The sequence below is a fragment of the Lynx canadensis genome, chromosome E3 (genome assembly GCF_007474595.2).
Source record: "Lynx canadensis isolate LIC74 chromosome E3, mLynCan4.pri.v2, whole genome shotgun sequence".
NCBI lineage: Eukaryota > Metazoa > Chordata > Mammalia > Carnivora > Felidae > Lynx > Lynx canadensis.
The window spans coordinates 17714497-17742362 of record NC_044318.1 but is presented as its reverse complement, the minus strand read 5'-3'; the positions used below and the strand labels follow the sequence as shown (position 1 = coordinate 17742362).

At 53.3% G+C, this 27866-nt stretch overlaps 1 protein-coding gene across 1 annotated transcript; it reads right to left on the bottom strand.

The window, feature by feature from the left end:
* Nucleotides 1-833: 833 nt before the first annotated feature.
* POLR3E (RNA polymerase III subunit E) lies at nucleotides 834-27866 on the bottom strand. The gene is given in 21 exon segments (XM_030300578.1): nucleotides 834-1387; nucleotides 2052-2177; nucleotides 3343-3420; nucleotides 5931-6451; nucleotides 6972-7033; nucleotides 7478-7635; nucleotides 7733-7792; nucleotides 8902-8917; nucleotides 8919-8981; nucleotides 11932-12052; nucleotides 13287-13378; nucleotides 13463-13510; nucleotides 13884-13969; nucleotides 14941-15060; nucleotides 16747-16796; nucleotides 17141-17248; nucleotides 22678-22760; nucleotides 23156-23271; nucleotides 23997-24074; nucleotides 26428-26478; nucleotides 27795-27866. Coding segments are annotated over 21 exon segments (2130 nt in total). The 5' UTR covers nucleotides 27831-27866; the 3' UTR covers nucleotides 834-1330.

The following is a 27866-nucleotide window of genomic DNA, read 5'->3' as shown; positions in this document are numbered from 1 at the left end:
AGTAAAATTTCACATCTTGCCCACACCAGCTTACTCTTCCTTTCTTTCCTAATCCTCTAGGGCTGTACTAGCCAATAAGGTTGACATTAGTGACACATCCCAAGTGAGCACTTAAACTGTGGCTGGTCCAAACTGCAAATGGCGTTAAGTATAAGGTACCAAATCTTGAAAACGTGGTATTTTTTTTTTTTGTACTTATCACTTTTTTGATGTTTATTTTTGAGGGAGAGAGACACAGAATCTGAAGTGGGCTCTGCTGAGAGCTTGCCCGACACAGCGCTCAAACTCACGAACCATGAGATCATGATCTGAGCCAAAGTCAGATGCTTACCAACTTAGCTGGCACCCCTGTACTAACATTTTTAATTATACGTTGCCGTGTTAGCTACATCTTGGGCTAAATAACCCATTTCTACTAGCTTCTCTTTACTGTCAAAATGTACAAGTTACACCTATGGCTGCATGGTTGTGCCAGGCGGGGCTGCTCAGGTCATTTCCCCCGCCCACGGTGGGCTCCCTCCCCTGGCTGTAATCGAGGCCCTGAGAGCACAGACAGCACTGCCTTCCTGTGACCCTTTGAAGACAGTAGCACCACGATGCCAGGTTAGTGTTACATTTATTTTAAAATACACAAAATATAAATTTTTTACATCAAAGTGTGATAACCTTATACACCGTTCCATACTTACCTGGTTTTGTTTGCATCCTTATGCAAACAGAATAGATGGATTTGATTCTGATTTTCCTATGGTTCATGTAAACAGTCGAGACTGCTACATAAAGTAAGTCGTTTTAAAAGGTAAAGTGGCCACAGAAACCCAACAGTAAAACAATTCGATTTGGTTTGTTTAATGAAATTGGCAGAAGTCTTAGCAGATAATCAAAAACTACACACTGGCTTCTAGACATTTTAAATATTTAAAACCTTGAGGTTTTCTTCATCTTGTAAACATAACTTAGACCTCGTTGGCATTAAGTTTGAAAAGTAAAATATTAAACCATGATTTATATCAGCCTGCCTGTGGTCAGTATACACTCTCTTTATTAGGAGAATGAAACCAAATAATAAGCAAAATACAATTGGGGATTTCAAATTATACTGTAAAGAAGGTCCCGGCCGCCGTCTTCTGGGAGCGATCTACTGAAGCTGACCCTGCCACTGGCTGAGGGTGACCCCCGCTGGCCACCAGACAGCACGACACCCCAGCCGCGGGACGGTCAGGTCCTCTTGCTCCGTGGCTTCGGAAGCAGGTGAGGCGCGTCCACCTCCGCCGGCTCCGCCGGCCTTCCTGGGACTTCGACGCACTGGGTGAGTGGTCTGTGACTACTGTCAAGACTGTACCGTCCCTTTAAGGTACCACATGCCACCGTAGCTCACACAGCAGTCCTGTGACGAGAGAGGGGTGTTCAGCAGGCGAGGCAGCTACTCCCGGCCTGTACGGCTCCTCATGACTCGGTTTATGATTAATGGATAGGACACAAACGGGAGATGACGATGCTGTGGTAACTGCCTGGTCTCCTTAGTGCTTGGGGCTCAGGCCCTCTTCCTCCCGGGGTGGGGGGGGAACCACAAAAGATAATGCTCGGCAAGCACAAGATAAAAAAAACTGTCATAAGTTGACCCAGAACAAAGGTGCTTCATAACAGCACCATAGACGGCCTTGGATGTTTGAGATACTAAATCAAGATGTAAAGAAGCATCCTCAGCTTTCTGTGTTCCAATGTTTTCTGCCAATATGGTATCTGCACCATAGTCCATTCATAAAAGCATTATAAGTAGTATATTTAAGGACTTGCATATACTAGATGATAAATTATATATTTCCCTTTAAATTTAAAAATTGATTCTACTGAAAGCCAAGTGGTACAGGATTCAAGAGGGGAGTGGAGTCAGGACTCAGCCCAGTCACCTAAAGGGATGACCCGGCTGGACGAGCCGTGAGCAGCTGCAGAGACCGCAGCTGGCTGGGGGGGGGGGGGGGGGGGGGGGGGGAGGACTTCCACCCCCTGTCGGCCTCCACCGCAGGCGCTGCTCCCCAGAGTGCGTGTACCTTTAGCACTTTGTCCACCTCCTGTTTACTCAGATCCTCTCCGCACTCTTGAGTCAGCCGCGACTGGATCATGTTCCGGCGGACCCGGTAATTTTTGGAAAAGATTTCAAGCAAAACCTGTCGGTGCTTTAGTAGCAAAAATATGTTATTGTGGGAAACAGTCACCTAAAAGAGAAACCTCCCTGAACAAGAGATCCAGAACCGTGGGACTGAACTCCACGCTGCAGTCTGTGTGCGCCAGGACTTCTCTAGACAGGAATACACCCGACCAATCTGTCGTCCCGAGACCCCAAGAAGAAGAAAGGACCAGGCGATCGGCAGTATAGACGTGGTGTTTTGTGACACAAAACAGAAGTGAAAATGGATTTAGGATGCAGGGAAAGTCACCATCTAAGCTACATGAAGACGGGACTGGAGACTGTTGCCCATAGAGCTTTGTCTCAGTGCACTTATCTTCTCATCAGATTGAAATTAATTGTGAAATTGTTTTCATTTCCTACCCCTTCAGGACTAGAAACTTCAGATGCCACCTATTCTGGCCAAGAGCACACAGTCTGGCTCAGGAAGAGCCCCTACAGATGCTCTTGCTCTGGGGCCCCGTCACAGCCCTGGGGCACAGAGGCCCTCCCGTCTGTCCTCGCCTGTCCGTCAGCCCCTCTGAAGCAGAAGAGGGATCTCCCTTCCTCCCCACACCTTAGGAATAGGGCCAACTAGTGTTTTAGCAGTTTATTCTGAAATCCTTAAAGTTCAAGCGAGTTCATGACTGAAGGAAAATTTCTGGACGTCAGGGTCCATGCAGCCACTGCTGCTGTTTTAACTCCTATTTTGTTCACTAGACACTTATGACCCTTCCTGCCAGGGTGTGACAGGAGGCAAAATGGACCAGTTTCTCTAACTTAGAAATCCAGCACCTGAGAAACGTGGACTGTCACTGGTTCACCAGACAGGCTGGGTGGCAGAATCCTCTGGAAAGCTTTGTAGAAGTTTAGATACCTAGGACCCTTCCCCGTTCCTCTGGAACTGAACGAAGTCTCGGGGGTTGGTCCTAGGAGCCTATGGAGATTTTTTAGAAGAGGACTTGGATGCAGCCAGTCCAGATGGCAGTAGGGGACCAAGGGTTCCGGTCAAATGACTGGCATGTCCGGCCTAACACTACACGGGGACACGGAGCCAGAATATTTAAACTTGAAAGCGGCTGGAAAACGAGCGTGTGTTATCGCACTCTGGGTCTCCCCGAAGGCCTCACACCCCCTCCCTGCTCTTGGGGAGACGGTAGCAGAGGTCACCTCACCTGATCGCTCATGTCTCCAGACTCCCAGAGGGCGAACACCTTCTGCTCATCTGGGGATGCAGCAGTCTGTGGGGGAAACTAACCAAGGCCTAGGCATTAGTAGTTTGTCTTTGCCACGTGGGTCCACCCGCCCCTCACCCCTCCCAGCCCGCACAAGCCCCATTCAGGGACGGAGCCGCCCTTGTGAGACTGTGGGTTCCAGTTCCAGCTCCTGCCACTCACTAGGGTATCAGTGGGAGGGAGCGGGACAGGCCCAGCCTCAAGTCGCCGGATGCAGTTGACAAGGTGGGGAAGGGAGTTCTGCTGTGTGTCCGGTTAGCCTGGCATTAGCTCCCCGCTCTGCTCCGACACCCAGTGTCCTCCTACCCTAAATATACACGTGCAGATGGGGCCTGAGAAGCACTCCCACCCCCACAGCCCCTAGGAGGATCTGGGGATTCCCTCTCTCGAGGGCCGTGTCCTTGTGGGTTACGGACCCTGCCCAGCTCCCAAGCACCCGTGCCACTTGGTTCAGCAGGGTCTGAAGGGGGACCAAGAAAAGGGTGGCCAGGCTCAGGGCACCTGGTAGACTGGTTTCCAGCCCTGACAACACAACAGGGGTGGCTACCACCACATAAAGCCCCGGGGGGACCCTGACACATACAATCTCATTTGATCACTGGAAACCAGAGAGGTGGGAGCAGGGAGCTGCTCCAGGGCAGAGGTTTACTCACTGTCCACAGTCGAACGTCTAATAGTAGAAACAGGATTAAACTCAAGCCTGTGAGTCTCCTCCTCCTGCTCCCTGGACCTGAGCATCCTTGTGTACACATCTGAGGTCTTTTCCTCCTCAGAGGAGACTATGATATACGGTCCCTACATCAGGATCATGGGGAGGGAGACGGATGGGAGCAGCAGAGGGGCCATGGTCTCCCAGAGATCCCAGCCCCACTAAGAGGGAGAAATAGGGCAAGGGTACCTGACAGCAGCCTACCTCACATCCCTCTCCCATCCACACAGCACCCAAGATGACCTGGGGCTACCTAGACCCCTTTGCTGGGGGGGGGGGGGCAAGGGTGCTCCAAATAGGGCAGGGCCCCCAAACCCTGGTACCTTCCAGAGGAAACCACACCAAGGAGGCTCCCAGACACGAGGGCCAGATCTCCTGGGACGGCCCCGCCAGCATGGGATCTCAGGCCTCTCATCCTAGTTTCTGTTTCTCGAGTACACAGAGTTGGGCCTTTGCCTCATCACCCAAGGCTGCAGGTGCTTCTGACCTTGGACTGCAAACGTCAACGATCTCTTAAGAGGCAGCCGCAGCCCCACATCACGCGGTCTGGCGCCAAGTCTGGGCAGAGCTTAGGAGGAGAGAATAACCAGCACCACGGTCCTGAAGCCACAGCTGACACTCCTCACGCTCAGCTAAGGGAAATGGTCCACAACACACGCTCTGCTCCTACATTTCATCCACCCCGGGGCCCCTTCCTATGCAGGGACAGGAAGCCCCGGGGTGGGGGGAGGGGGTTGTCACACTGCCACCTGCAGGCCTGGCATCAGAAATGCTAACCATGCTGGCCTGGCCAGCTAACCTCTAGCCTGGAAGGCCTGCCAGAACCCACGCACGAGCCAGTACAGCAGAAAAGAGTTCAGCCCTGGGGCACCTGGGTGGTTCAGTCGATCAGGCACCCGACAATCGATTTCAGCTCAGGTCATGATCTCGCGGTTTGTGGGTTCGAGCCCCACATCAGCCAGTGCGGAGCCTGCTGGGGATTCTCTCTCCCTCTCTCTGTCCCTCCCCCACTCATGTTCTTGTTCTCTCTCTCAAAAAAAATAAAATATTTCAGCCCTGCAGCCACTAAACTGAGGTTCAAATTCCAGCTCTATCACTTCCTGGTATACGAGACAAGCTCATTTCCCTTCTTTAAAACTCGGTTTCTATACCTACAAATTGCAAAGAAGATCAAAAGATAACAGAAGTGGAGTCAGCTTGGGGCTGGGCCTGCGTGGCTCAGTCGGTTAAGCATCTGACTCTTGATTTTGGCTCAGGCCACGATCTCACGGTTTGTGGGATGGAGCCCCGCACTGACAGTGCCGAGCCTGCTTGACATTCTCTCACTCTGCCCCCTCCCCAACTCTCTCTCTCTCTCAAAAAAAAAAAAAAAAAAAAAAAGTGAGTCGTCCTGAAAAAACGACAGGAACAAGATGTGCCGGCAGAGTGGGGCAGGAAACCAGGCCAGGGAACCTGCACGGACAGCCCCCGCTCTAGGCCAAGTAGTGGCCTGGCGCCTTCAGACATCTCAGGGGGCCCTCACCCAAGTCCCAGGAGACCAAAGCCAACATCTGCCCACGTCACACGACCGCGCAGAGCCTAAGAAGCCCAAGGTCACACAAAGCCACCACACGAGAGCCAAAATTCAAAGCAAGGTCAGTGGTCCTCCCGAGTTCCCAGGCAGCCTCCAAACTGACGCCCCCAAGGCAAGCAGGGCACAGGCCACTCCAGAGTGATGGGACCGGCCTCCTTTCCGCCACGAGCAGCGCTGCCCACCCAGGAGCCCGCCTGAGAACAGCCTCGTTCGTACGCCCATCGGGCCGGCGCAGGCTCTACTTACAGGCACCAGTATTTGCTTGCAACCGGCGGCCAGCACCGTGTCCTGCAGCATGCGGTCCGAGATGCCGCTGAACAGCGTGTGACCAGGTGGCAGGCTGGCCAAGTGCAGGTTGAAGAGGCGCTTGAGTTCACTCAGCGTGAGCACAAACTGTCTCTGAAAGGTGGCCTCCACGAAGGCCCTCAGTTCCCGGGCCACAGGGTGCCGGCACAGCCCGGGCGGGTGCCCGTTGAAGCTGTCCCCGCCCGCCGCCCGCCCGCCAGGCAGCCCGTTGGCCAGCCTACTGTGGAGGCCGCCACCGAGAGAGGTGTCCATGGGCTCCTCATCTTCTGCTTCCTGCTCTTCCTCCTCCTCTCCCTCCTCACTCACGGGCTCCTCCTTGATCCGCACGCCGGGCAGGACCGTGGACGCCCGCACCTGCTCCTTCCTCCGCTGCAGCTCCCGTTCCAGCAGCGCGTGGTTCTGCTGGGCCTTGCTTCTGGCCACCTGGACGCGCTGGTCCCCGGAGACCAGCCCGGCAGGCCCTGCAGGCAGAGGCCAGCGCTGCTCAGGGGGGCGTAGAGACAGGGCAGAGAGGGGCCCTCGGCCTGCGGACACCCCCCGGTCCCCCAGAGGGAGGGGATGGAAACAGTGCAGACCAGCCTCTCACTCCCACCTCACCCAGCGGGGACTGAGCTACCCCGGCAGAGAGGAAAGAAAGAGAAGTGGGGAGAGTCAGAATCGCACGTTGGGAGACCCCAACCAGGAGGGGTTCCCGGTCCCTGCCGGCTCCTCCTGTCCCCTCACCACTTCCTGCCGACCCAAGAGGGCCCAGAACCCAGGAGAGCCTCAGAGCGCACAGGCCCTCAGTCCCCGAGGCCAAGCATTTAACGGGAGACAAGCCTTAAGCTGAGGTCTGTGGGGAAGGGAGACGAAAGCACAGAAAGGCCAACCGATGGGGAGAGCCACACACCCCTCTCTGGGCCCGACGAGCCCCAGCAGAGCAGCCCGCCTGGAGCCAGGGGCGGGTTAGGGGCCTGCCCAGTCCGAAGCCCCCCCGCACACCTGATTGTCCATCTGGCTTCTTTGGCAAGGTTTCCTTCACGAGATTATAGACTTTTTCTAATCTGAAAAGAAGAATAAACTTTAAGCCACGTCCCGGGTCACCTGCCTCACTACGGCAACGTTCCCTCTTGAGGCCAGGGACATCCTGGTGACCGAGGATGCCGTGTGCACAGAGCCCGGCCGCCCCTCCCCACCGCGCACAGCCCTGCGGTGGGCGGCGGTGGCCCAGCCTTCTCTTCCGCGGCCAGTCTCCAGCCCGCTGCCTCGGGCCATGCAAACCCCGGCTCTCCACACGCAGCCCTCCTTCCTGACCCCTAAGAACACACCTGCCAGCTCTGATCGGCAGGGGTGGCTGTACCAGGCCTGTGCGGAGGGGGGGGGGTCTGGATCAATCTGCCACATCCACCGGTGTGCAGGACAGGGTGCACGCAGCCCCAGTAAGCTCTCACCAGCCCACACCCGGCCTAGGGGACGAAGTGGCTGTGGACGGCTCAGTAAGCCCTTACTTGGCCTGGATACCCGACCACAGCATGTGCTGCCGCTGGACCACATCTGGATGTTTCTTGATGAACTCTCCGTCGTAAGGCAGTATGAACTCCCAGCCTTTGTTGATCCTCACTACGGCCATGTGCTCCAGAAAGTCCTTCACATCCTCCGTGCAGAGCTGGGGGAGGGGAAGAAGTGAGGCCCGCAGGCCCGAAAGCCCGCCCCGGCCCCCGTTCCCTGCAGGGCCCGGGCTTCTGAGGGGGAACGTCACTTACTTTAGTCACTGCTGCCACCTCTTTCCGTACCACCCACCGGCTCTGTGTGAACTTCCACATCTGAGGGAGAAAAAGCAGCATGTTTCCAGGGGGAAAACAAAGATAGATCGCTCCTAAGACTGTGCCCCAAACCCACGTAGTTGTCCTGGGGGCCCGAGGGCAGGGAAGACAGTCGCCGACAAGAACTCAGACTTGACCAGACCTTCTCCCAGGCGCCGTCTGACAGCATCTGCACAGGAGAGAAAGGCTGACAGGCAGGGGCGGCTGAGGGCTTTGTGAACAAGCCTGGGAGTGGATCACCCCTGTGCTTCGACCCCGAGACCAAACTAAACTGCACAGGCACCCAGACACTAACTGTCCAAAGGAGCTGGGACATCCGACCAGGGAAAGGAAAACACAGGCACTCTCTCCAGAGAGAGCAGCCTAAGGGCTGCCCGCGTGAGCAGGCCTGTGCGAGAGCACATCACGGTCCCCGTGCACAAGCTAAGGAGACCGATTTCCCTGAGCTCAAAACACAAAGCTGAGGCCAAAGGAGGCAGTGCTGATCCCAACGGCCCGGGTTCAAGCCCTCAGGGAGGCTGTGGCAGAGATTTAGGTTCTGGATAAGGGCAGGGGTGGGACAGGGCAATGGAATAGAGGAACGAGCCAGCAAAAACCCACAGCCATAGTGCAGGGAACGCGTTTGAGAGAAGCAGATGCGCCCAGGACCGTGGAGAACGGGATGGTCAGCCCCACCCAACGCTGGTGCCCCTTCAGGCATTTGGGCCCAGTGGTCCCAGACTGTCCAATTATTCTTAAGCTAGAAATCCGGTTTGTACGGTGATTCTGAATTGTAAAAATCAATTTAAGTCAACATAAAAAAAAAAAACAAAAAAAAAAACAAGACTGCAGACAGCTCAGGCCAAATGAAACCTGTTTCTTAGCCAGAGTCCACCTATGGGCCTCTGGTTTATAATCCCCAGGCCAGAGGAACTCAGATTTCTTATGAAGCCCCAGACTCCAGATTCTGAGTTGAAGGAGAAAGAATAGGGTCCAGAGCCACACCTGCCCTTTTCCCACCACCGGGGCCAAGGTCCTGGAAGCCCTGCATGCCCCCGCGCCCCCCCCCCCCCCCCCCCCCGCCGTGATCCCTACCCGACCGACCAGAGGCCAAGAGCCTGAGCACTTACGACAAAGTCTCGGCCCGCAGAGCACCTCGGCAGGCACGCCGCTGTGAGGGCTGGAGGAGTCCTTGGGGTACAGGATGTCGCTGCCAACGAGAGCAGGAGCCACAGGTCAGTCCCATCCCTCAGCCCCTCTACCTGCCACAGCGCCGGCCCCCAGCTCCAAGCACTCTTTCCAACACGGGCTCGGACGGCTTCCCGGGGCCTCCCTTCTACCCTCGGAGCCTGGCTCTGTGAACACGTATGTAGAAAAGAAGCACCCCTGCTACGCACACCCCCTGAAGAGTTCTTCCTCACTGCCCTTCTCGACCTTCCATGCACACACTGGCCCAGCCCCGAGGCCCGCCGCAGTCAGGGGCTCAGAAAGAGGCCAGCCCAGGACTCGGGGAGACAGCGAGTCCTCCACGTGCGGCAGGCGTGAGGCCAAGAGACTGGCTGTGAAACAGCACACGAGGCCTTTACCACCTGCCGGAAGGGGCAGGGTGGGCAGTGTGAGCAGGGGTGAGAGGGGTCAGGGGCTGGGACCTGGCTGGGCCCTGAGGCACGAGTGGGGCTAAAGCCTTTGGAGAGAAGAGAAGGGGACCAGCAGTCAAGCTCAGAGAACTTCAGGGCCCAGGGCGAAAGAGCAGGGTCATGAGGCTCACAAGCATAACTTGACCAAGTTCAGCCACAGACCCCATCACACCCCAGTGGGGTGTCACACACACCTCTCCAGGCCGCCCTGTGCCTGCGGTGCCTCTGCCGGGAGGCCCCTCTCCTCCCCTCCTCCCTCCACCTGGCAACCAACTAATACCCCTCCATTGAGGTCGAGCTCTGTGTCTCCTCTCTACCCAGAATAACTAAGGGAACAGGGACCTGGCTTGTGTTGTTCACCTCTGCCACACAGACAGAAGGGACCCACTAAGTGGGAACTGAATGAGCGGAAGAACATGGTCCATGCCCTGGATCTCTGCACTCGCTGTGCTCAACTATAATGGAGCCCACCTCCGCCCCACAGATCTCCCGAGGACAGAGACAGTGTGAGGAAGAGAGCGGAGCAGAGGGCACGGCCATATTTACCGAACGATTTATGAATTTTGCATCATTTCCTCGCAAGAACACAAAAGGACAGGGCAAAGAAGGAGCATCGCCCACAGGCCGTGGTGTGGCAGCGTGGGCTTGCAGCAGGACCCGAGGCACCGGGGCAGACAGAACACATGGCCCAGCGGGCCCTACCTTCAAGTCACAGGGACACGCCTCAGGCTGAAAGGGCAGAAACATCAGGGCCACGGGCGGTGCCGGGCAGAGAGCTCAAACCCCAGCTCTGTGGCTGCCTTGCTGCCAGACGTTTGGCAAGTCTCTGCCTCTCCGGGTCAGCGTCCTCTCATTCATTCATGCTGTAAATACACCTGGCTGTCCCATTTAATGAGCGACGTGCCATCCGAAGGCCTTTTATAACCAAACACTTGTGCGGCACAAGACAATGGCCACAATGTACAGAGACCGGGCATTTGTTTCCCGGGGCAAGGGCGCCACCATGTGGCAGTAACATGAATACCTTTACCATTCACTTGGCCAACTGAAATGATGGGAGCTGCTGCAATGAAGGACTTAAAAATTGGAACAATTCACATTTTGATAGATTGTTCGCCTTATACCACACTTCCTAAAAGCGAGGCTGTATGAATTAATTTTATATTACACTATTTAACATTAACATAATTCAGGGAGCCACACTTGGCAAGGGTCTAAGATGTGCCAGGCATTGTACCGAGTACCAAGGACATGAGGGAGAGTCCCTATCCCCTTGAAACGGACAGTCTGGTGGAGGAATCACAGAAGAGAAACTACTGACAGGCATCAAGCCACAAATTCAGGACCTCTGAACCCCACAGGATATGTGAAAGGAAATTCAGACTCAGACACATCTTAAGGAACTGTAAAAAGCCAAAACAAGGGAAAATCTTAAAACGAGCCAGAGAGAAGCTAGGGTAAAGACTGGACTTGTCACCAGGAACAATGGGAATGAAAACACAATGAAATTATGTCCATGTGTGGAAGGAAAGCAATCAACCCGCAAATTCTACACTCAGTAAAAATATTCTATTTCCAACTGTATCAAAACCAAGGAAATCCATCACCTGCAGACCTTCTTAAACACCATAGCACTTTTAGGAGAAGGAAATCATCCCAGATAGAAACAGATGAAGAAAGGCAGGATGAGCAGAATAAAAGGTAAATAAATATGTGAGCAGATCTAAAGAATATTGACTAAATACAATAATATCTTGTGGGTTTTAAATACAATTAAGGGGCGCCTGGGTGGCTCAGTCAATTAAGCAACTCTTGGTTTCAGCTCAGGTCATGATCTTGCAATTTCGTGGGTTTGAGCCCCCATGTCAGGCTCTGTGCTAACAGTGTGGAGCTTGCCTGGGATTCTCTCTCTCTCTGCCCCTCCTCCACGCACGCTCTCTCAAATAAACTTGAAAAAATAAAAAAATACAATCAAAATATATAAACACGGCACGGGAATTGGGAAGAAAATACATATAAAATATTCTAAGGTCTTTGAATTGTGCTGGATGTGGGTAAAACACAGCAATTAATATTAAACTGTGATCGGGGTGCCTGTGTGGCTCAGTCAGTTGAGCGTCTGACTTGATTTCGGTTCAGGTCATGACCTCACGGTTCATGAGTTGGAGGCCTGCATCAGGCTCCACGCTGACAGTGTGGAGCCTGTTTAGGATTCTCTCTCTCCCTCTCTCTCTGCCCCTTCTCCACGCGCATGCATTCTCTCAAAATAAACAAACTTAAAAAAAACCCAAACAACCCATTAAACCATCATCAGTTATGAATGCACACTGAAATCTGTAAGGTCCAGAAAGGAGAACTTCCAAATTAGCAGGGAGAAACAAAATAAAAAAAAAAAGAATCCAGTAGAAGGTAAGAATGGATGTAAAATGCAGGACAAACAGAAAGCACTAAGGTAGGCTTAAACTCAAAACATTGAATTTGAATGGATCACACGATCCGTCACAGAGTCACAGAGGGACTGACCTCTTCACCACCCAGTTTCCTTGGACTAACATCGCCACCTTCTGGATGCCACGCAGAACAGCCACAGAGTCGATGGAGGGGCCCAGGAGGCTCATCAAGTTGGCAAAAGGCATGACCTTCACTGAGGAGGACACAGACATCAGACAAGGGAAGGGTACTCGGGCCCGTCCCTCTCCCCTGCCAAATCTACATAGCTTCAGGTTCATTTAACCACCCGGCATGTAAATAACACTTATGACGTGGGTAGTAACAACAGCCAACTTCACTGGCTGCTTGCTATGTGCAGACACCCTGCACCTCACTGAATCCTGCAGGAAAGACCCCAAAAGGTGCTCCTTAAGGGTAAAACTATTACAAGGCACCTGGCTGGTTCAGTGGGTAGAACATGCTACTCTTGATCTCAGGGTCATGAGTTCAAGCCCCATGTCGGGCATGGAGCCTAGTCAAAAAAAGGGGGGGGGGGCACCTGGGTGGCTCAGTCAGTTAGGCTTCCCATTTCAGCTCAGGTCATGATCTTGTGGTTCATGAGTTCGAGTCCCACATCGGGCTCTGTGCTGACAGTTCAGAGCCTGGAGCCTGCTTCGGATTCTGGGACTCCCTCTCTCTCTGCCCCTCCCACACTCGTACTCTGTCTCTCTCAAAAATAAATAAAACATTAAAAAAATTTTTTTAAAAAGGGGGAGGGGGGAAGACTATTACTACTGAGGCCCAGAAAGGCAAGAACCTGGGGATGACCCCATGTCCTTTGCAGGAAAGCCATCGGCCTGGCACCCTGGCAGCCCCAGGCATAGCTGGGAGCTCCCCTCCGCTCAGGCCCCTGGAGACCCCGGAGTTGGTATCTCAGAAGAGGAGCCCAGGTCCTGGGACTCGGCTCTTGAGGTTCAGGGCTCACATCTGCCCTAAGGGTTCTGGCCCTCCAAGTCCTCCGAGAAAGGAGACCAGTCCCTACTGTGTGGAGCCTGGTGAGGACGCCTCAAAACAGTGCAAGCAAATGAACGGAACTCATGTTCATGTGCAAGGCTCTGTATAAGCCACATAGAAACCTCGTCTCTGAATCCTCATCTCAGCCCGCTAGGAGCTTAGTTCCTTTTTACAGATAAACTTAGGCTCAGGAAGGTCAGTGACCTGCCAGGCTCACACAGCAGGGGAGTGGCCAGGGCGGAACAGGATCCAGAGCCTGGCTGCGGGAGCCCGCTGCAGTACCTTCCTTCCAGACAAGGCTGGAGCTGTAAAGCTGGGCACACTCTGGGTGGTGGGGGCCTCTGGCCTCGCCCCTAAGTCCTTAGTCTCTCCTAGATTGTTTCCCCAGGAGGTGGCAGGGCTGGGGTCCCCCAGGGGAAAGGGTGTCCACCCACCATTCTTCATCAGGATCTTGATCTGATCGGCCAGGGGCAGGGTACGCAGCTGGGCCATGGACAGGACGTTGCTGGGGGCCACAGGTTTATCTCTGATGAAAACAGAGGTGATGGGTTACAGGACGGGATGTGGGGGAGGTCTGGGGTGGGGAGGATGGCGTGTGGCCCGAATCTACTCACTTTCCTCCTCTGGGCTGGGTGGCATCAGCATCATGAGGTACTCACTGCAGGGAAGAGGGCAGGGTCAGGGGCTCCCGGGCTCTGTCCCTGCCCCACACCTGCCTGTGAACCCAGACTGCACCTAAGCTGAAGCATCCCCAGGGAAGGGCTGGGGGGTGGAAAAGCAGACAGAAATCCATCCCCATACTCCCTAGCACCCCACCCGCCCCAAACTTGTAGAGAAAGGAGAACCATCTCTTCCCACACCCACTCTCTTGGCCCTCTCCAGAGGACGAAGGACCCCTCCCCATGTCCCTCCTCCACGCTACAGAAGGGACCACAGTCCCTAGGAAGGCCCCACATCGAAGGGACCCTCCTAGTGCCAGTGACAGGTTCAGTAGCCCATAGGGATTAACACCATGGACCGGAGGACCTCACCTGGGTGACTTGACAAGCTCTGTGTTCTCAACCCCGCTGGAACCCTGGCACAGGAGGTACTGGCGCTCGTGCTCAGAGCGGCTGTCCTGTTGGTGGAGGGGCAGGGTGGGAGGACCCTCCGCCACCCCCCACCCAGCCCTTCTGCCCTCCAGTTTTCACCCCTCTATCACCTTCCACTCCAGCCACCTACTGTCTGGCCCCAAAGCCAACCAACCACCTGAGCATGGCATCCAAGGCCTCTGTGATGTGGCCTCAACCAACCATTTCCAGCTTTGTGACTGAACAGCCCCAGCACCCATGCCTAGGGGCCCTGTGACACAGGACCACTAAAAGCAATGATAAAAATAACAGCTAACAGTCAGTGAGCACCTACTATGTGCCAGGGTCTAGTCCAATGGCTGCATATATATCTCAACTTATCTCATTAGGTAATTTGCCTAGAGTCACACACTAGGAAATAGCAGAGCTTCTGAAGTCTGACTCTAAGACTCTGTCAACACGAATCTTTCAGAAGATTCCAGAGAAATCTGGAAGGAAGTTGTTCCTTCCCCAGAAAAATGTTAGGGAGCCCTAGCCTCTGGTGTCTTTGGCTTTGATTCAATTGTTTCCCTTACTCAACAGTTTCAAGGACTGGGCTCAAGGTCAACACCAGATAAAAAGCAAGTATAGTCAAAAGCACCCTTGGCAAATACATGGTGAACTTGGCCCAGGGAAGAGATGGCCAGTTCTCTATCATGAGCCTCCGTTCAGGACCCGTGATGCATAAAAATACATAACTAAACACCAGCCCCACCCCAGAGCACGTAAGATGCTCACACTTTGGCAGAGTCTGGGGGGCCGAAACCCCTGACCCAAGAAACAGCAGACTCACTTCTCGGTCTCCTGCTCCCCTGGGGACACTCAGTGGACCGGCTGGATCAAGGGACAAACTGCCCATAGGACTTCATCCTCCTTCCCTGGGCTACCACTCAATGTGAAACCAGTTCATGGTGAGACAGTGAGGCCACACTGGGCACCAGGCTTTGCTCCCAGGACCGCCCTGGTGCCCCCGGCTCACCCTCAGGCCGTAGTAGTGCAGGTGGACCCAGGGCTCCTCGGCGTGCTTCTTCTGCAGGAACTCGTACGACTGCACACGGCGCTGGCGGGCCTGCTCTGACTCAGGACGGGAGAACCGCACCTGGGAGGGGCGTGGTGGCCTCAGGCCCAGGACACAACCCGGCTGCATTCCGCGCCCACCAGGAGGCTGGAGAACCCCACACCTGAGGCACCTCCCACCCCCGAGCCCCCCCGTTTCCTGACACAGGTCTCTTAATACAGCTCCAACCACGTCCCTCTCTGTGACTCGCCAACACAGGCCACAGAGCAGCTTTCTCTTGCCTCCGCCTGCCGGCACCCACTCTATTTCCACTCCCGCTGGCAACAGGACCCCCGTTTTCCTTTAGGAAACGCCCAGTTCCCCCTCAGTTTGGGACAGCAGATATCCCTCCCCCGCCCCCCCCACACACGTTCCCAGCCACAGGAGTGGGCACGTGACTCAGACCTGAACAATCCGAGCACCAAATCCTCTTAGCCACAGGGGCTGGTTCAGGGTTGGCCAAGCCAACGAGTCCAGTCTGGGACTTTAGTTAGAAGTAATGAGAAAGAAGTTTCTTTTCCCCTGGGGTCTTGGAAGCTGGGAGGATGTGAGCCTGGAGCTGGGACAACTCTGTACCACTGGGGACAGACACCCTGCCTGAGAAAGAGGCCAAAAGAGGCAGGCAGAACCTGGAGGTGGAGATGGAGAAACCAGGTCTTGATGACAGAGTCTGAGCACCTGAATCCAGCCACACCTGAAGCTACCCCTCAACTTTTCAGTAACAGGGACTAATACATTCCATTTGGGGCTCATGCTAGGTAGATCTGGGTTTCCGTTGCTTAGAGTACAGACAGAACGAAGCCCTGACTCAACCCTCCTGTGAAGGGCACCTACACAGAGGCATTGGCTGGATTATCGAATCCTGGGATTCTTTTTTTTTTTTTTTTAAAGTAAGCTCCATAGCCAACTGGGGCTTGAACTCCTGACCCTGAGATCAAGAGTTGCACGCTCCACTGCCAGCCAGGCACCCCAGGATCCTGGGATTCTGTATGGGTCCTTTAAGGCACAGGGGCCTACAAGTGCCTTGTTAAACAAGGGCCAGTGAGTAGAGAAGGGAAGGAGGGTTCTAAGATCACTCACCAAGCTACTGAGAACAGGTGAGCGCCACCCCCCTCCCCGCCCCCAGTTACATCAGTATCTGCCTGTCCTTCAAAGATGTGCAAATGCTTACAACTTTAGCCACATTTGTTTGTCATCCGCATCAATATTTGTGCAGGACTCTTCTCTAAATGCTCATTTTAACCTAACTACGCTTACAGAGAGGAAGCTTCAGAAGCCATAAGTGGAAGGTCAATATTCTTCCAATAACGTTTGATATAGGAATAAGAATTAAGAGAGAAATGTTGCATCTGCACACCCCTGAAAAGACAGAATTACACGGTTAATTAATGCGACGTTTTCGCTCTACTAAGACCTGGGCTTTATGGCACAGGCTGAGGGTTCACTGAACCTTCTGGGCCCTGGGTCCCCAACTCTACAGAACCCCAGGGCTGCTATCCTGTTTACTGCTGGGATAAGTCAGGCCGGGCAGAGACCAGCTTATCCCCCCCAAGTCACCAGCGAAAAGGCTCTGAAGGAAACACGGTTTCGGTATCTGTCTCCCCCCTGGAGCCCATGTTCCGCAGAGACCCTCCCGGCCCCCGCAGCCTCCGGGCAGCTGAGCTCCGAGGCCAGCCTGCCGCCTCTGCAGGCCACACCCTCCCTCTTCTCGGGGCTAGAGCTACTCACCGTGATCTGCTTCACGTCTTCTTCTGCCTCGTCCTGCGAGGAGTCTCCTGCTGTGAGAAAAAGCGGAGAGAGCGCGGCCCCTGCTTGCAGCCTCCGGTGGCGCCCCTACTCCCTGCTCTCAGCCCCACCGACACGGAAGGCCTCAGGCAGGGGTGTCAGTTCTCCTTCTAGACGGAGGCAGCTGCACAAGTCAGTGGTTCTCACCGGGGACAATTTTGCCCCCGCCCCAGGGACAAGGGAAACACGGGAAAATGTTTTTGGTTGTTACAGTCGTGGAGGGGAGTGCTAGGGCATCCAGGGGGTAGAGGCAGCCGTGCTGCTCAGCGTCCTAGAAGCCAAACCCCTGGGCTAGTTTTTTCTACACTAACAGCAGGGCTGGGGGGCCAGAGCTCACCCTCATTGGCCGCCTCCCTCTCTCGGTGCTTGGCATCTGCCTTATCCAGGTAGGAGAAGCTGGGCCGCAGCTGCAGGATGCCGTGTAAAGGAGTCAGGTGAAGCTCACCTGGCAGAAGGGGGGCGTGGACGTGACTCTAGGAACCGGGGTCAGCCCACCGGCTTGGCTCACGGTAGTCCCGAAGGGCCCTGGACCCCTGCAAAGACCTTGACCCACTGCCAAACCACCTCCCACCTCTGCTCTGGCCCCTAGTCCCAGAGCTTTGGGACCACCAGGCCAGCGGCCACTCCCAGCACCCCGGCCCTGCCGGGTGCAGTAAACACACAACCGCACCAGGACGTGAATCCAGACTCTTCTGCTCGAAGTCCCTTCTTTAAGCCTCTGCATACGGCCCCCTCCCCACAAGCATCCCACACCTTCCCAGCCCGTCCCCACTCCCTTCCCCCTGGCTGCTTGCTCTGGCCACACCGGGCAACTGCTCCACACCAAACACAGCCTGCTCTTTCCCGCCAGGCCTTCGCCGGACACCTTCAATGCCCCCCCCTGCTCCTCACGCACTCAGACTGTCTCCGCTCATCCTCCAACTCTGCTCATCAAAACCCCACCCGATCCGAACAGAAGTCAGCTACTGCAAATGGTTGGAGGAACGGCCCCTGGTGCGGCCAGCTGGAGGAGTGTCTACACAGTCTCGGACAAAGATCACTAGGAGGCAGTGCAAAGATAATCCACTTCTATCAAGTCAATGTGAGCTTGAAAGAGAAGACATCAGATGCTAAGGCTCTGGTAAGTGGCTCTGTGAAAGCTCTCTGGGCCCCAGAGGGAGCGGAGTGCTCGCGGTCAGGAGTAAAAAACAAACGATCCTACAAATACCGTATGATTTCACTCATATGTGGAATTTAAGAAACAAAACAAATGAAAAAAAAAAAGAAGAAACAAACCAGAGGGGGGAAAAAAAAAGACGGGGCACCTGGGTGGCTCAGTCGGCTGAGCACCCAACTTTGGCTTAGGTCATGATCTCGCAGTTCGCGGGTTTGAGCCCCACGTTGGGCTCTGTGCTGACAGCTCGGAGCTTGGAGCCTGCTTCCGATTCTGTGTCTCCCTCTCTCTGTGCCCCTATCCTGCTCATGCTCGGTCTCTGTCTCTCTCAAAAGTAAATAAGAACGGTAAAAAATAGAAAAAAAAAAAAAAAGCAGAGACTGAACTACAGAGAACACTGATGGTTACCAAAGGGGTGGTGGGGGGGATGGGTGAACTAGGGAAGGGATTAAGCGTACACTCATCGTGATGAGCAGCTAAGTCATATATAAAATTGCTGAATCTTCTGTTGTACACCTGGCTCTAATAGAACACTGGACATTAATTGTACTGAAATGAAAAAAATAAAAAAAGAACCATCCTACCACCCTACATAGAATAATTTTCAGGTATGTTAAAAATTTTAGTATAAAATACTATAAATACTAAAAAAACATTTTTAGGAGAACCTCTTAAGATGGCAGAAAGCATCCTAAGAAACACCACAAGAGACACAGGAGGAAAAAGGACAGGTAAGTTTAGCTACAGAAAAACACAATCACGTTGGGAAGATGGCAAAGGTTCTAGAGATGGATGGTGGTGATGGTCGGATGCCAACACGAATGCCCTTAACATCACTGGACTGTACACTTCAAAATGGTTAAAATGGTAGGGGCACCTGGTGGCTCAGTCGGCTGAGCACCCAACTTTGGCTCAGGTCATGATCTCGCGGTTTGTGGGTTCGAGCCCGGCATCAGGCTGTCTGCTGTCAGCACAGAGCCTTCTTCGAATCCTCTCTCCCTCTCCCTCTTTGCCTCTCCCCAGCACGTGCTCTCTCTCAAAAATAACCTTAAAAACAAAAAATAAACATTTTAATAAACAATAAAAATGATTAAAATGGTAAATTTTAGGTTCTGTATATTTTGCTATAATAAGAATTAATTAAAAGAAAGCAATGAATGGTCCCAGCTGCAAGGGTGGGCTTTGAAGAACTATCTCCTTGGGGGCTCCTGAGTGGCTCATTTGGTTGAACATCCAACTTGGGCTCAGGTCATGATCTCATGATTCATGAGTTCAAGTCCCGTGTGGGGTTCTATACTGACAGCTCTGAGCCTGGAGCCTGCTTCAGATTCTGTGTCTCCCTCTCTCTCTGTCCTCCCCTGCTCATGCTGTCTGTCTCTCTCTCTGTCTGTCTCTCTCTCTCAAAAATAAACAAACGTGCAGGGGCGCCTGAGTGGCTCAGTCATTTGGGCGTCCGCCTTTGGCTCAGGTCTCACGGTTCGTGGGTTCGAGCCCCACATGGGGCTCTGTGCTGACAGCCTGGAGCCTAGAGCCTGTTTCGGATTCTGTGTTTCCCTCTCTCTCTCTGCCCCTCCCTTGCTCATGCTCTCTCTCCCTCTTAAAAATAAACATTAAGACAATATAAATAAATAAATAAATAAACAAACAAACAAACATTTAAAAAATTTTAAAAAGACCTATGTCCTAAGGGGCACTTGGGTGGCTCAGTTGAGTTGGTTAAGTGTCCAACTTTCGGCTCAGGTCATGATCTCACAGTTGTTAAGATCAAGCCTTGCATCGGGCTCTGGGCTGAGCATGGAGCCTGAATAAGATTCTCTCTCTCAGTGGCACAAGAACAGACACTCAGATCAATGGAATAGAATAGAGAACCCAGAAATGGACCCACAAACAGATGGCCAACTAATCTTTGACAAAGCAGGAAAGAATACACAATGGAATAAAGACAGTCTCTTCAGCAAGTGGTGCTGGGAAAACTGGACAGCGACACGCAGAAGAATGAACCTGGACCACTTTCTCACACCAGACACAAAAATAAACTCAAAACGGATGAAAGACCTCAATGTAAGACAGGAAGCCATCAAAATCCTCGAGGAGAAAGCAGGCAAAAACGTCTCTGATCTTGGCCGCAACAACTTCTTACTCAACATGTCTCCAGAGGCAAGGGAAACAAAAGCCAAAATGAACTATTGGGACCTCATCAAAACAAAAAGCTTCTGCACAGCTGGGGCACCTGGGTGGCTCAGTCAGTTAGGTGTCCGACTACAGCTCAGGTCATGATCTCACAGTTTTCGAGTTCAGGCCTCGCATCGGGCTCTGTGCTGACAGCTCAGAGCCTGGAGCCTGTTTTGGATTCTGGGTCTCCCTCTCTCTCTGCCTCTCCCCCACTTGTGCTCTCTGTCTCTCTCTCTCTGTCTCTCAAAAATAAATAAAATGTAAAAAGCTCTGCACAGCGAAGGAAACAATCAGCAAAACTAAAAGGCAACCAATGGAATGGGAGAAGATACTTGCAAACGACATATCAGATAAAGGGTTAGTATCCAAAATCTATAAAGAACTTATCAAACTCAACACCCAAAAAACAAATATCCAGTGACGAAATGAGCAAAAGACATGAATAGACACTTCTCCAAAGAAGACATCCAGATGGCCAACTGATACATGAAAAAATGCTCAATATCACTCATTCATTATCAGGGAGATACAAATCAAAAACACAATGAGATACCACCTCACACCTGTCAGAATGGCTAACATTAACAACTCAGGCAACAACGGATGTTGGCGAGGATACGGAGAAAGAGGATCTCTTTTGCATTGTTGGTGGGAACACAAGCGGGTGCAGCCACTCTGGAAAACGGTATGGAGGTTCCTCAAAAAACTCAAAATAGAACTACCCTACGACCCAGCAATTGCACTACTAGGCATTTATCCAAGGGATACAGGTGTGCTGTTTCGAAGGGACATGTGCACCCCCATGTTTATAGCAGCACTATCAACAATAGCCAAAGTATGGAGAGAGCCCAAACGTCCATCCATGGATGGATAAAGAAGATGTGGTGTATATATATTACAAAGCAGTATCACTCAGCAATCAAAAAAAAATGACATCTTGCCATTTGCAACTACGTGGATGGAACTAGAGGGCATTATGCTAAGCGAAATTGGTCAGAAAAAGACAAATATCATATGACTTCACTCATGAGGACTTTAAGATACAAAACAGATGAACATGAGGGAAGGGCAGCAAAAATAACATAAAAACAGGGAGGGGGACAAAACAGAAGAGATTTAAATACAGAGAACAGAGGGTTACGGGAGGGGTGGGGGGGGGGATGGGCTAAATGGGGAAGGGGCACTAAAGAATCTACTCCTGAAATCATTGTTGCATATATGTTAACTTGGATGTAAATTAAAAAAATAAATTAAATAAAAATACCAAAAAAAAAAAAAATTTTCTCTCTTTCAGGGCGCCTGAGTGGCTCAGTTGGTTAAGCATCTGACTTCAGATCAGGTCGTGACCTCACGGCTCACGAGTATGAGCCTCACACCGGTGGTACAGAGCCTGCTTGGGATCCTCACTCTCTCCTCTCTCTCTGCCCCTCCCCCACTCTGCTTTCTCTCTTTCAAAATAAATAAATTTTAACTAACAAACAAACAAGCAAACAAACAAGAATGTCTCTGTCTGACCCTCTCCGGCTCACACACATGCCCACTCTCTCCATAAAAAAATATTAAAAAAAAAAAAAAAAAAACTATGTCCTTGAGACACAGGTTCAAAAAAAGTTGATACAACTTTTGAGTCTATTCTAGTTTGTTTCTTAAGTGTCCAAATTAGTTTACTGTTTTATGAACTCTAAACACACTACCTTGTACTTTTTAAAGGCTTTATTAGACCATAACAATGGCATACAAAACCCACCCACTTAACGCATACAATTCAATGTATTTCATACATTCCTGGAGTTGTATAACCAGCACCACAATCAATCTAAGAACATCTTCATCTCCCGGAAGGAAAACCTGAACCCATCCTCAGCCACAACGCATTCGACGGGCAACCGCTCTCTGCTTTGTCTCTACTGACTTGCCTCTTATGGACACTTCACATGAAGGGACTCATATATGTGGCCCTTTGTGACTGGCTTTTCTCACTGAGCATCATGTTTTCAAGGCTCGGGCATGCTAGGGCTCCGAAGCACCAGTGTGCCATCTCTCACACAGCTGCAGGACACCGTTCTCCTGGCATCAGCTGACGGACTTCCGGATTGTTTCTGCCTTTTCACTATTATGAATGATATTGCTATGAACATCCACGTACAAGTTTTCTGCGGACAGACATTGCATTTCTCTTGGATAGATGCAGTCTAGGAGTAACACTGCTCGTGCACAAGTACCTTATATTTAAAACCAAATGCTACCACCTGTCTCAAAAGTTATGCTGTGCGTATGTCTGTGTCCCAGGAGGACAATGACCTTGGATGCCCCATCCCTATCAGGTCAGGCAGCATCAGGAGGCAGAAGTCCTCAGTGGTGGCCAACTCCAGCTCCCACGATCTGTCATTTCTACAACTTGCCTGGCCCCTGCGGGTGTCCAGCTTTCGGGGAGCAACAAGCTGGGTACCAGGCTAAAGACAGCCTCCCCGTCCCGGCCCCCATCCTGCTTCTCCCCCACTCCAGAGACCTCGAGGAGCCACGGCGGCCCGGACGCCCAGTGCGGGTACCTTGCCTGTAGAGTGCAGCGGCGTAACGGGCCGTGTTACTGGTACTCTGGGAGGAGCAGAACGTCTGCTTGTCCATCAGCTTCCTGGGAGCAGAAGGAGAACAGAAGGGAGCAGAAGGAAGCTCTAGACCCAGGGCACGGCAGACAAAGCCCCTCTACCCCAGACGTCTTCTGAAAGCCCACACCAAGGAACAGGGACCGAGGCCCCAACTCAGCATATGGCAGCCTCAGCAGGGAAGCTGGGGATGAGGTTTGTGGCCCAAGGACAGGGGTGGGTACAAGCCCCACTCCCATCACGGGGCCTCTCCACAGAGAAGACATTTGCTGCAGGGCAGGGTTGCTCCAGGCCCAAGCATGTGAAGCTGGGACGCTGGTAGGGAGCACAGCACAGGGGCACAAGGGCTCAGGCGATCCACAGGCCTTCAAAAGGCTCGTACTGGAGCACACCAAAGCCTGGAGACCGGGCCCAGGGAACTCACGAGGAGTATGTGCTGCTCTCGTCTGCACAGGCGCCATCCACGTTGAGTGCGATCTGCTCCCCTTTGCTGCGGCAATAGTTGGGGTTCAGGGTGTCGATGGCCATCTCAAGCTCTACCTGTAGGCACCAAGCACCCCCACCAGATATATGAGGAACACAAGAACATCCCCAACCTGCCCACAGCCACCTCCTGACCCCAGTCCCTGCCAGTCCCAGCCCTGCCCAGAAGCAAGCCCCCAGGCTTCAGTCTCCACTGAAGGCCATAAACCCAAATTCTGACAGAAAGGCCAGAGTGCTTTCTGGGGGGGTGGGAGTCATGTAGTTTTGTTTGTCCTCCCCATTCTACCCTCCAAAATCTAAACTGGGTGCCAACATTAAAAAAACCAACAGATTTTTCTCATAAAAATTCTCATTTCCAATTTCTCTTAAAGAATCTCGGGGTGGGGGGCTGCAGCCACCCACCAGACAGGGTAGGGCACACCTACAGTTCTCCTGGCCCCTAGCACCCCCAGCCCTTCAAGGCACTGGATGATCCCCCTTATCAGAGCTGCTGCATGCTGGCCCCTGCCTTATCCTGTGAACATGAGCCCCCCATTCCCAGTCCCTAACTCCTCTCAAGACTTCTTACTCCCTGGCCTCTCTGGAGCTGCCCACCCTCTTTCTTCCTGGAGACTTTCCTTCCTTGGTGGCCTTCTCAGCTCTGGAAGCGACTGGTTCTCCTCTGAACCCTCCAATCGCCCCTTTTGTGGGCTTCTAGTCCCCAGAGGGCCTGTCTGCTCCTTTCATCAGCCCCCACCCATAGCACCCCTCCCCTCCTCCACCTCCATCAGAGGGCAGCCCACCTTTTGCTGCTTGGGCTTGATCTTGGCCGAGAGGTGTGGAATGTCATCATAGGTCATCGAGGCTGGACGCACAGGGTACTGGAGAGGGGAAGGGAGCTGTCCTGTCCACTCCTGCCCAGCCCAGCCCAGCGCTGGGCTCGAAGACTCCAACCAAGATTCAATGCCAAGCAGAGACCAGAGATCCCACTGGGCCCTTCACACTGGCTCCACCCAGCTTCCTCCCAAGGGCCATTTCGTAGATCTCCGACCTCCGAGGGACAAGCCTAAGCACCAGGAGCCCCAACAGGCCCCGGTGCACAGTGCCCTGCAGGTTGTGTCTGGTAAAGCCACAGGACACTGCCGTGAAGACAAGAGTAAGGATCCGTGGTCTAGCTGCCAGTTTCCAGGCCATTCCAGGTAGAGAAGGACAAGGCAAAGGAGACCACGGGAAGCACAGAGGAAGACCTGACCAGTGACATGCCGTGGGCTGCTCAAGAGGGAATTCGCTACCCCATTCTCTCTCCGGCACCCTGTGAACTTTTCTGTAATAAAAGCTGCTGATGACTGGCTCAGAGAGCCCCCTCTGGGCCTCAGTGTCACCATGTGTGAAGTTATTTTATGTCACTCTTTAATATACTGTTCTCAAGTCACTTCTTTGCTCTGCACACACTGGGGTCACCTTCCCACGCCCATCCTCACAGGGGCACCTTTCCTTTCCTTTCTCCTGCACCGAACGGACGCTACAGGATGGGCAGATGAGTCACGGTTTTGAAGCGCCCTCATGCCCGAACCAGGCCACCTCTGGAAGGGGCCTGCTGGAGGCGGGGCAGCGTGTAAAGTGAGCCCTCTGCGTGGGGGCCGCTGCAGATCTGCTGTGTTCCGGCCCAAGGAAATGGTTATTTCCTAAAAGCTCAAACAACACACCTGACTCCTCCCCTGATTCCCGGGCAGGAACTTAGGGCCGCAGCAGGACGAATAGCTTGCAGCCCAGCTGGCCTGGACTGAGCCCTTGAAAAAGGCCCCGGCTGGGACAGGCTGGCCCACAACAGCCTGGGAGGCCCCTAGTCGGCCGAGGTTCGGGGCGGCCCTGTACCCTCCTGATCTCGGGCTGGGATGGGTGGTGGTGGACGGCACAGGTTCGAGAATCAGGCCGCGGTTCCGCTCCCAACTCTGCCTCTGGCAGCCTGTGCGCTTGGGCAGGCTCCTCACTTCACAGGGTGTCCTCGCCTCACAGGGCTGCTTGGGGCAGGGAAGGAGGCTGACAGGGGGTGGCCACTAGCCCAGGGCCTGGCACACCGCGAACACATATGGGGTCACTGTCACCACTGCCAGTTCCCCATCATTTTGCAGCCCATCAAGGAAACCGGTTCAGAAGGCCTGAAGGACAGGCCCCAGCCACATGGCCTGTAAAGGCAGACCCTGCGCGGGTGGTGAGGAAGGACGCTGGGCCCCTTCCCAGCTCACACTGGGGGCACCACCATCGCCGCCCTGCCCTGGGCCCCTTGCAAGTTACTAGTCTCGCTGTGCCTTACCTTCTCATAGGCGGCAGGAGACAAAATACTTAAAACCATACTTATTGTTGGAAATGTAAACTGGTACAAAGCAGTCTGTCCATTACTCTAAACATTAAACACAGAGTATCCAGTGGACCCAGCAATTCGGCTCCTAGGGATATGCCCAAGAGAAATGAAAATACCTGTCCACATAAAAACCTGTACGGGGGCATTCACAGCAGCACCGTTCCTAATGGGCCTAAAGTGGAAACAACCCAACACCCATCAGTGAATGGATAAACAAAATGTGGTGTATATATCCACACAATGGAGTACTATTCATCCATAAAGAGGAATGAAGCACTGATACATGCTATGAGTAAACCTTGAGAACATGATGCTAAGTAAAAGAAGCCCATATGACATGATTCTGTATGTATGAAACATCCAGAACAGGCAAATTCAGCGAGAAAACAGGTTAGTGGTTGCCTAGGGATGTAGGCAGGAAGGGAGACAGGGGACAAAACTGTCCTAAAATAGACTGTGGTGCTGAGGTCCGTGTTGGGTAGTGTTTCGAGCACTTTAGTGTGGATTCACCCCACCCCAAAGGGGACCCTACAGGGCAGGTATAGTGTTACCGCCACCATTTTGCAAACGGGGAAACGGAGGCACAGAGAGCTTAAGGGCCTGGCTCGAGGGCTCACAGCTAAGTCACGATGGAGCTGGGCCTCAATGCAGCTGCCTGTCCCCAGAGCCCAAGCTTTAACCACTACACTGTTCTGCCTCTCACAGCTGCCTTGGTTTCCCATCTTCAAAATGCGAGACTATTAACCTGCCCGCCCACAAAGGCCAAGAAAACCACCTTATCGCCCACTCTGTGCCCAGAACACCCAGCAAGGCTGAGGTTCCCCCCACTCCAACCCTCGAGGTTTCCCTTCACCCTCAGGTCTCATCATTACCTGAAACAGATAGAGCTTCTCCGCCAGACTTTTGGCCAAGTACACATCGATCTGGGAACAAGGGAAGAAGACTTAAGCAGGAGACAGAACCAGTGCCTGGCTTGCCCCGGCATCCCCCGCTCCTCAGATTTCAGGAAGGGATAGTGGCTCCTAGAGGCAGTTGGGGGAGGAGGGAACAGCTCAGCTACTGCTAGAAACAAAGGGGATGAAGTCCTCCAGACTCCCTCCCTACAGCTCCCAGGGAGACCGGAACAAGAGTTGCTGGCCCCTTCCCAGGGCCACTATTACTCAATAAAAATGTACCTTCCCCAGGGGCACTCAGATCAGGATGCATCCTGAACCAGGTCAAATGCTTTTCTGATGAGGCTGGGGCAGAGAACAGCCTACCCACTTGGCTGCACTTCCTCCCCTGGCCTCCACCACCTACCCTGGACCACCTGTCACACCCCTCTTAGGGAGGTCCACAAGCCGCTCCAAGAATGATCTGGCCAAACTTGCTTTCTTCTCAACACTGACCACCCTGCCCCACCGAGCAGAGGTTTTACCTCCCTGCTTGCCGGCTCTTCGTATGAACCATGTTCTCTCCCACCACCAGGCCCAAAGGAGGAGTGAAGGGCATCGGCGCAAGGGAGGCTTGTGTGAAGGGCATTCTAGGTGGAGGGAACGGCATGTGCAAAGGCCCACCTGGAGGCACTAGGATGTGTCCTGATCCGGCCTCTGGAACCTACCTTCCCACCACCTACATCTTGAGCCTCCTTTCTTTCAGTGTTGCCCACAGATCCTAGGTTTCCTGAGGGCAAGACACTGCCTCCCTCACTGCTGTCATAGCCCCCGCCCTGCATACAATGGATCCAGTGAACACTGTTGAATGACTTCTTGGTGGGCCCAGGAAGGGGGAATTGTCAAACCCATTCACACATTCAACAACTAGCCACTGAGTATCTAAGTGACAGGCACTGAACTTGGCTTTGCTGATACAATGGTGAAAGAACAGAAGCCCTCCTGGTGAAGCCTACATTCTAGCGGAAGGAGATTTATGTCCAGGGGATGGTGAGTATTATAACCAAGCACAAGGCACAGCCATGTTCAGGGGTCTGGTGGGGGGCAGGGAAGGCATACAGGAGAAAGCCACACAAAGGCGGCGGGGTGTGTCAGGGAATTCTCTTTGACAAGGAGATGCTAGATCAGAGACTGGGAGGAAGTGTAGGGTTCAGCCAGGCAGGTATCTGGAGGAAGAGGGAACAGCCTGCTTAGGGGTCCATGGGATGCCAACAGATGCCAGGCCGGCCTGAGGACAGATGGAAGGGGACTCATCCCTGGGCACTTCTCCCTGGTGGCCCTGGCAGAAGGTGGGAAGCAGCAGTTACCTCCTGTACGACTGGGTCATCCTCTTCATTGGCCATACTAGGGGGGGGGGCCAGCCGCACGATCCTCAGACT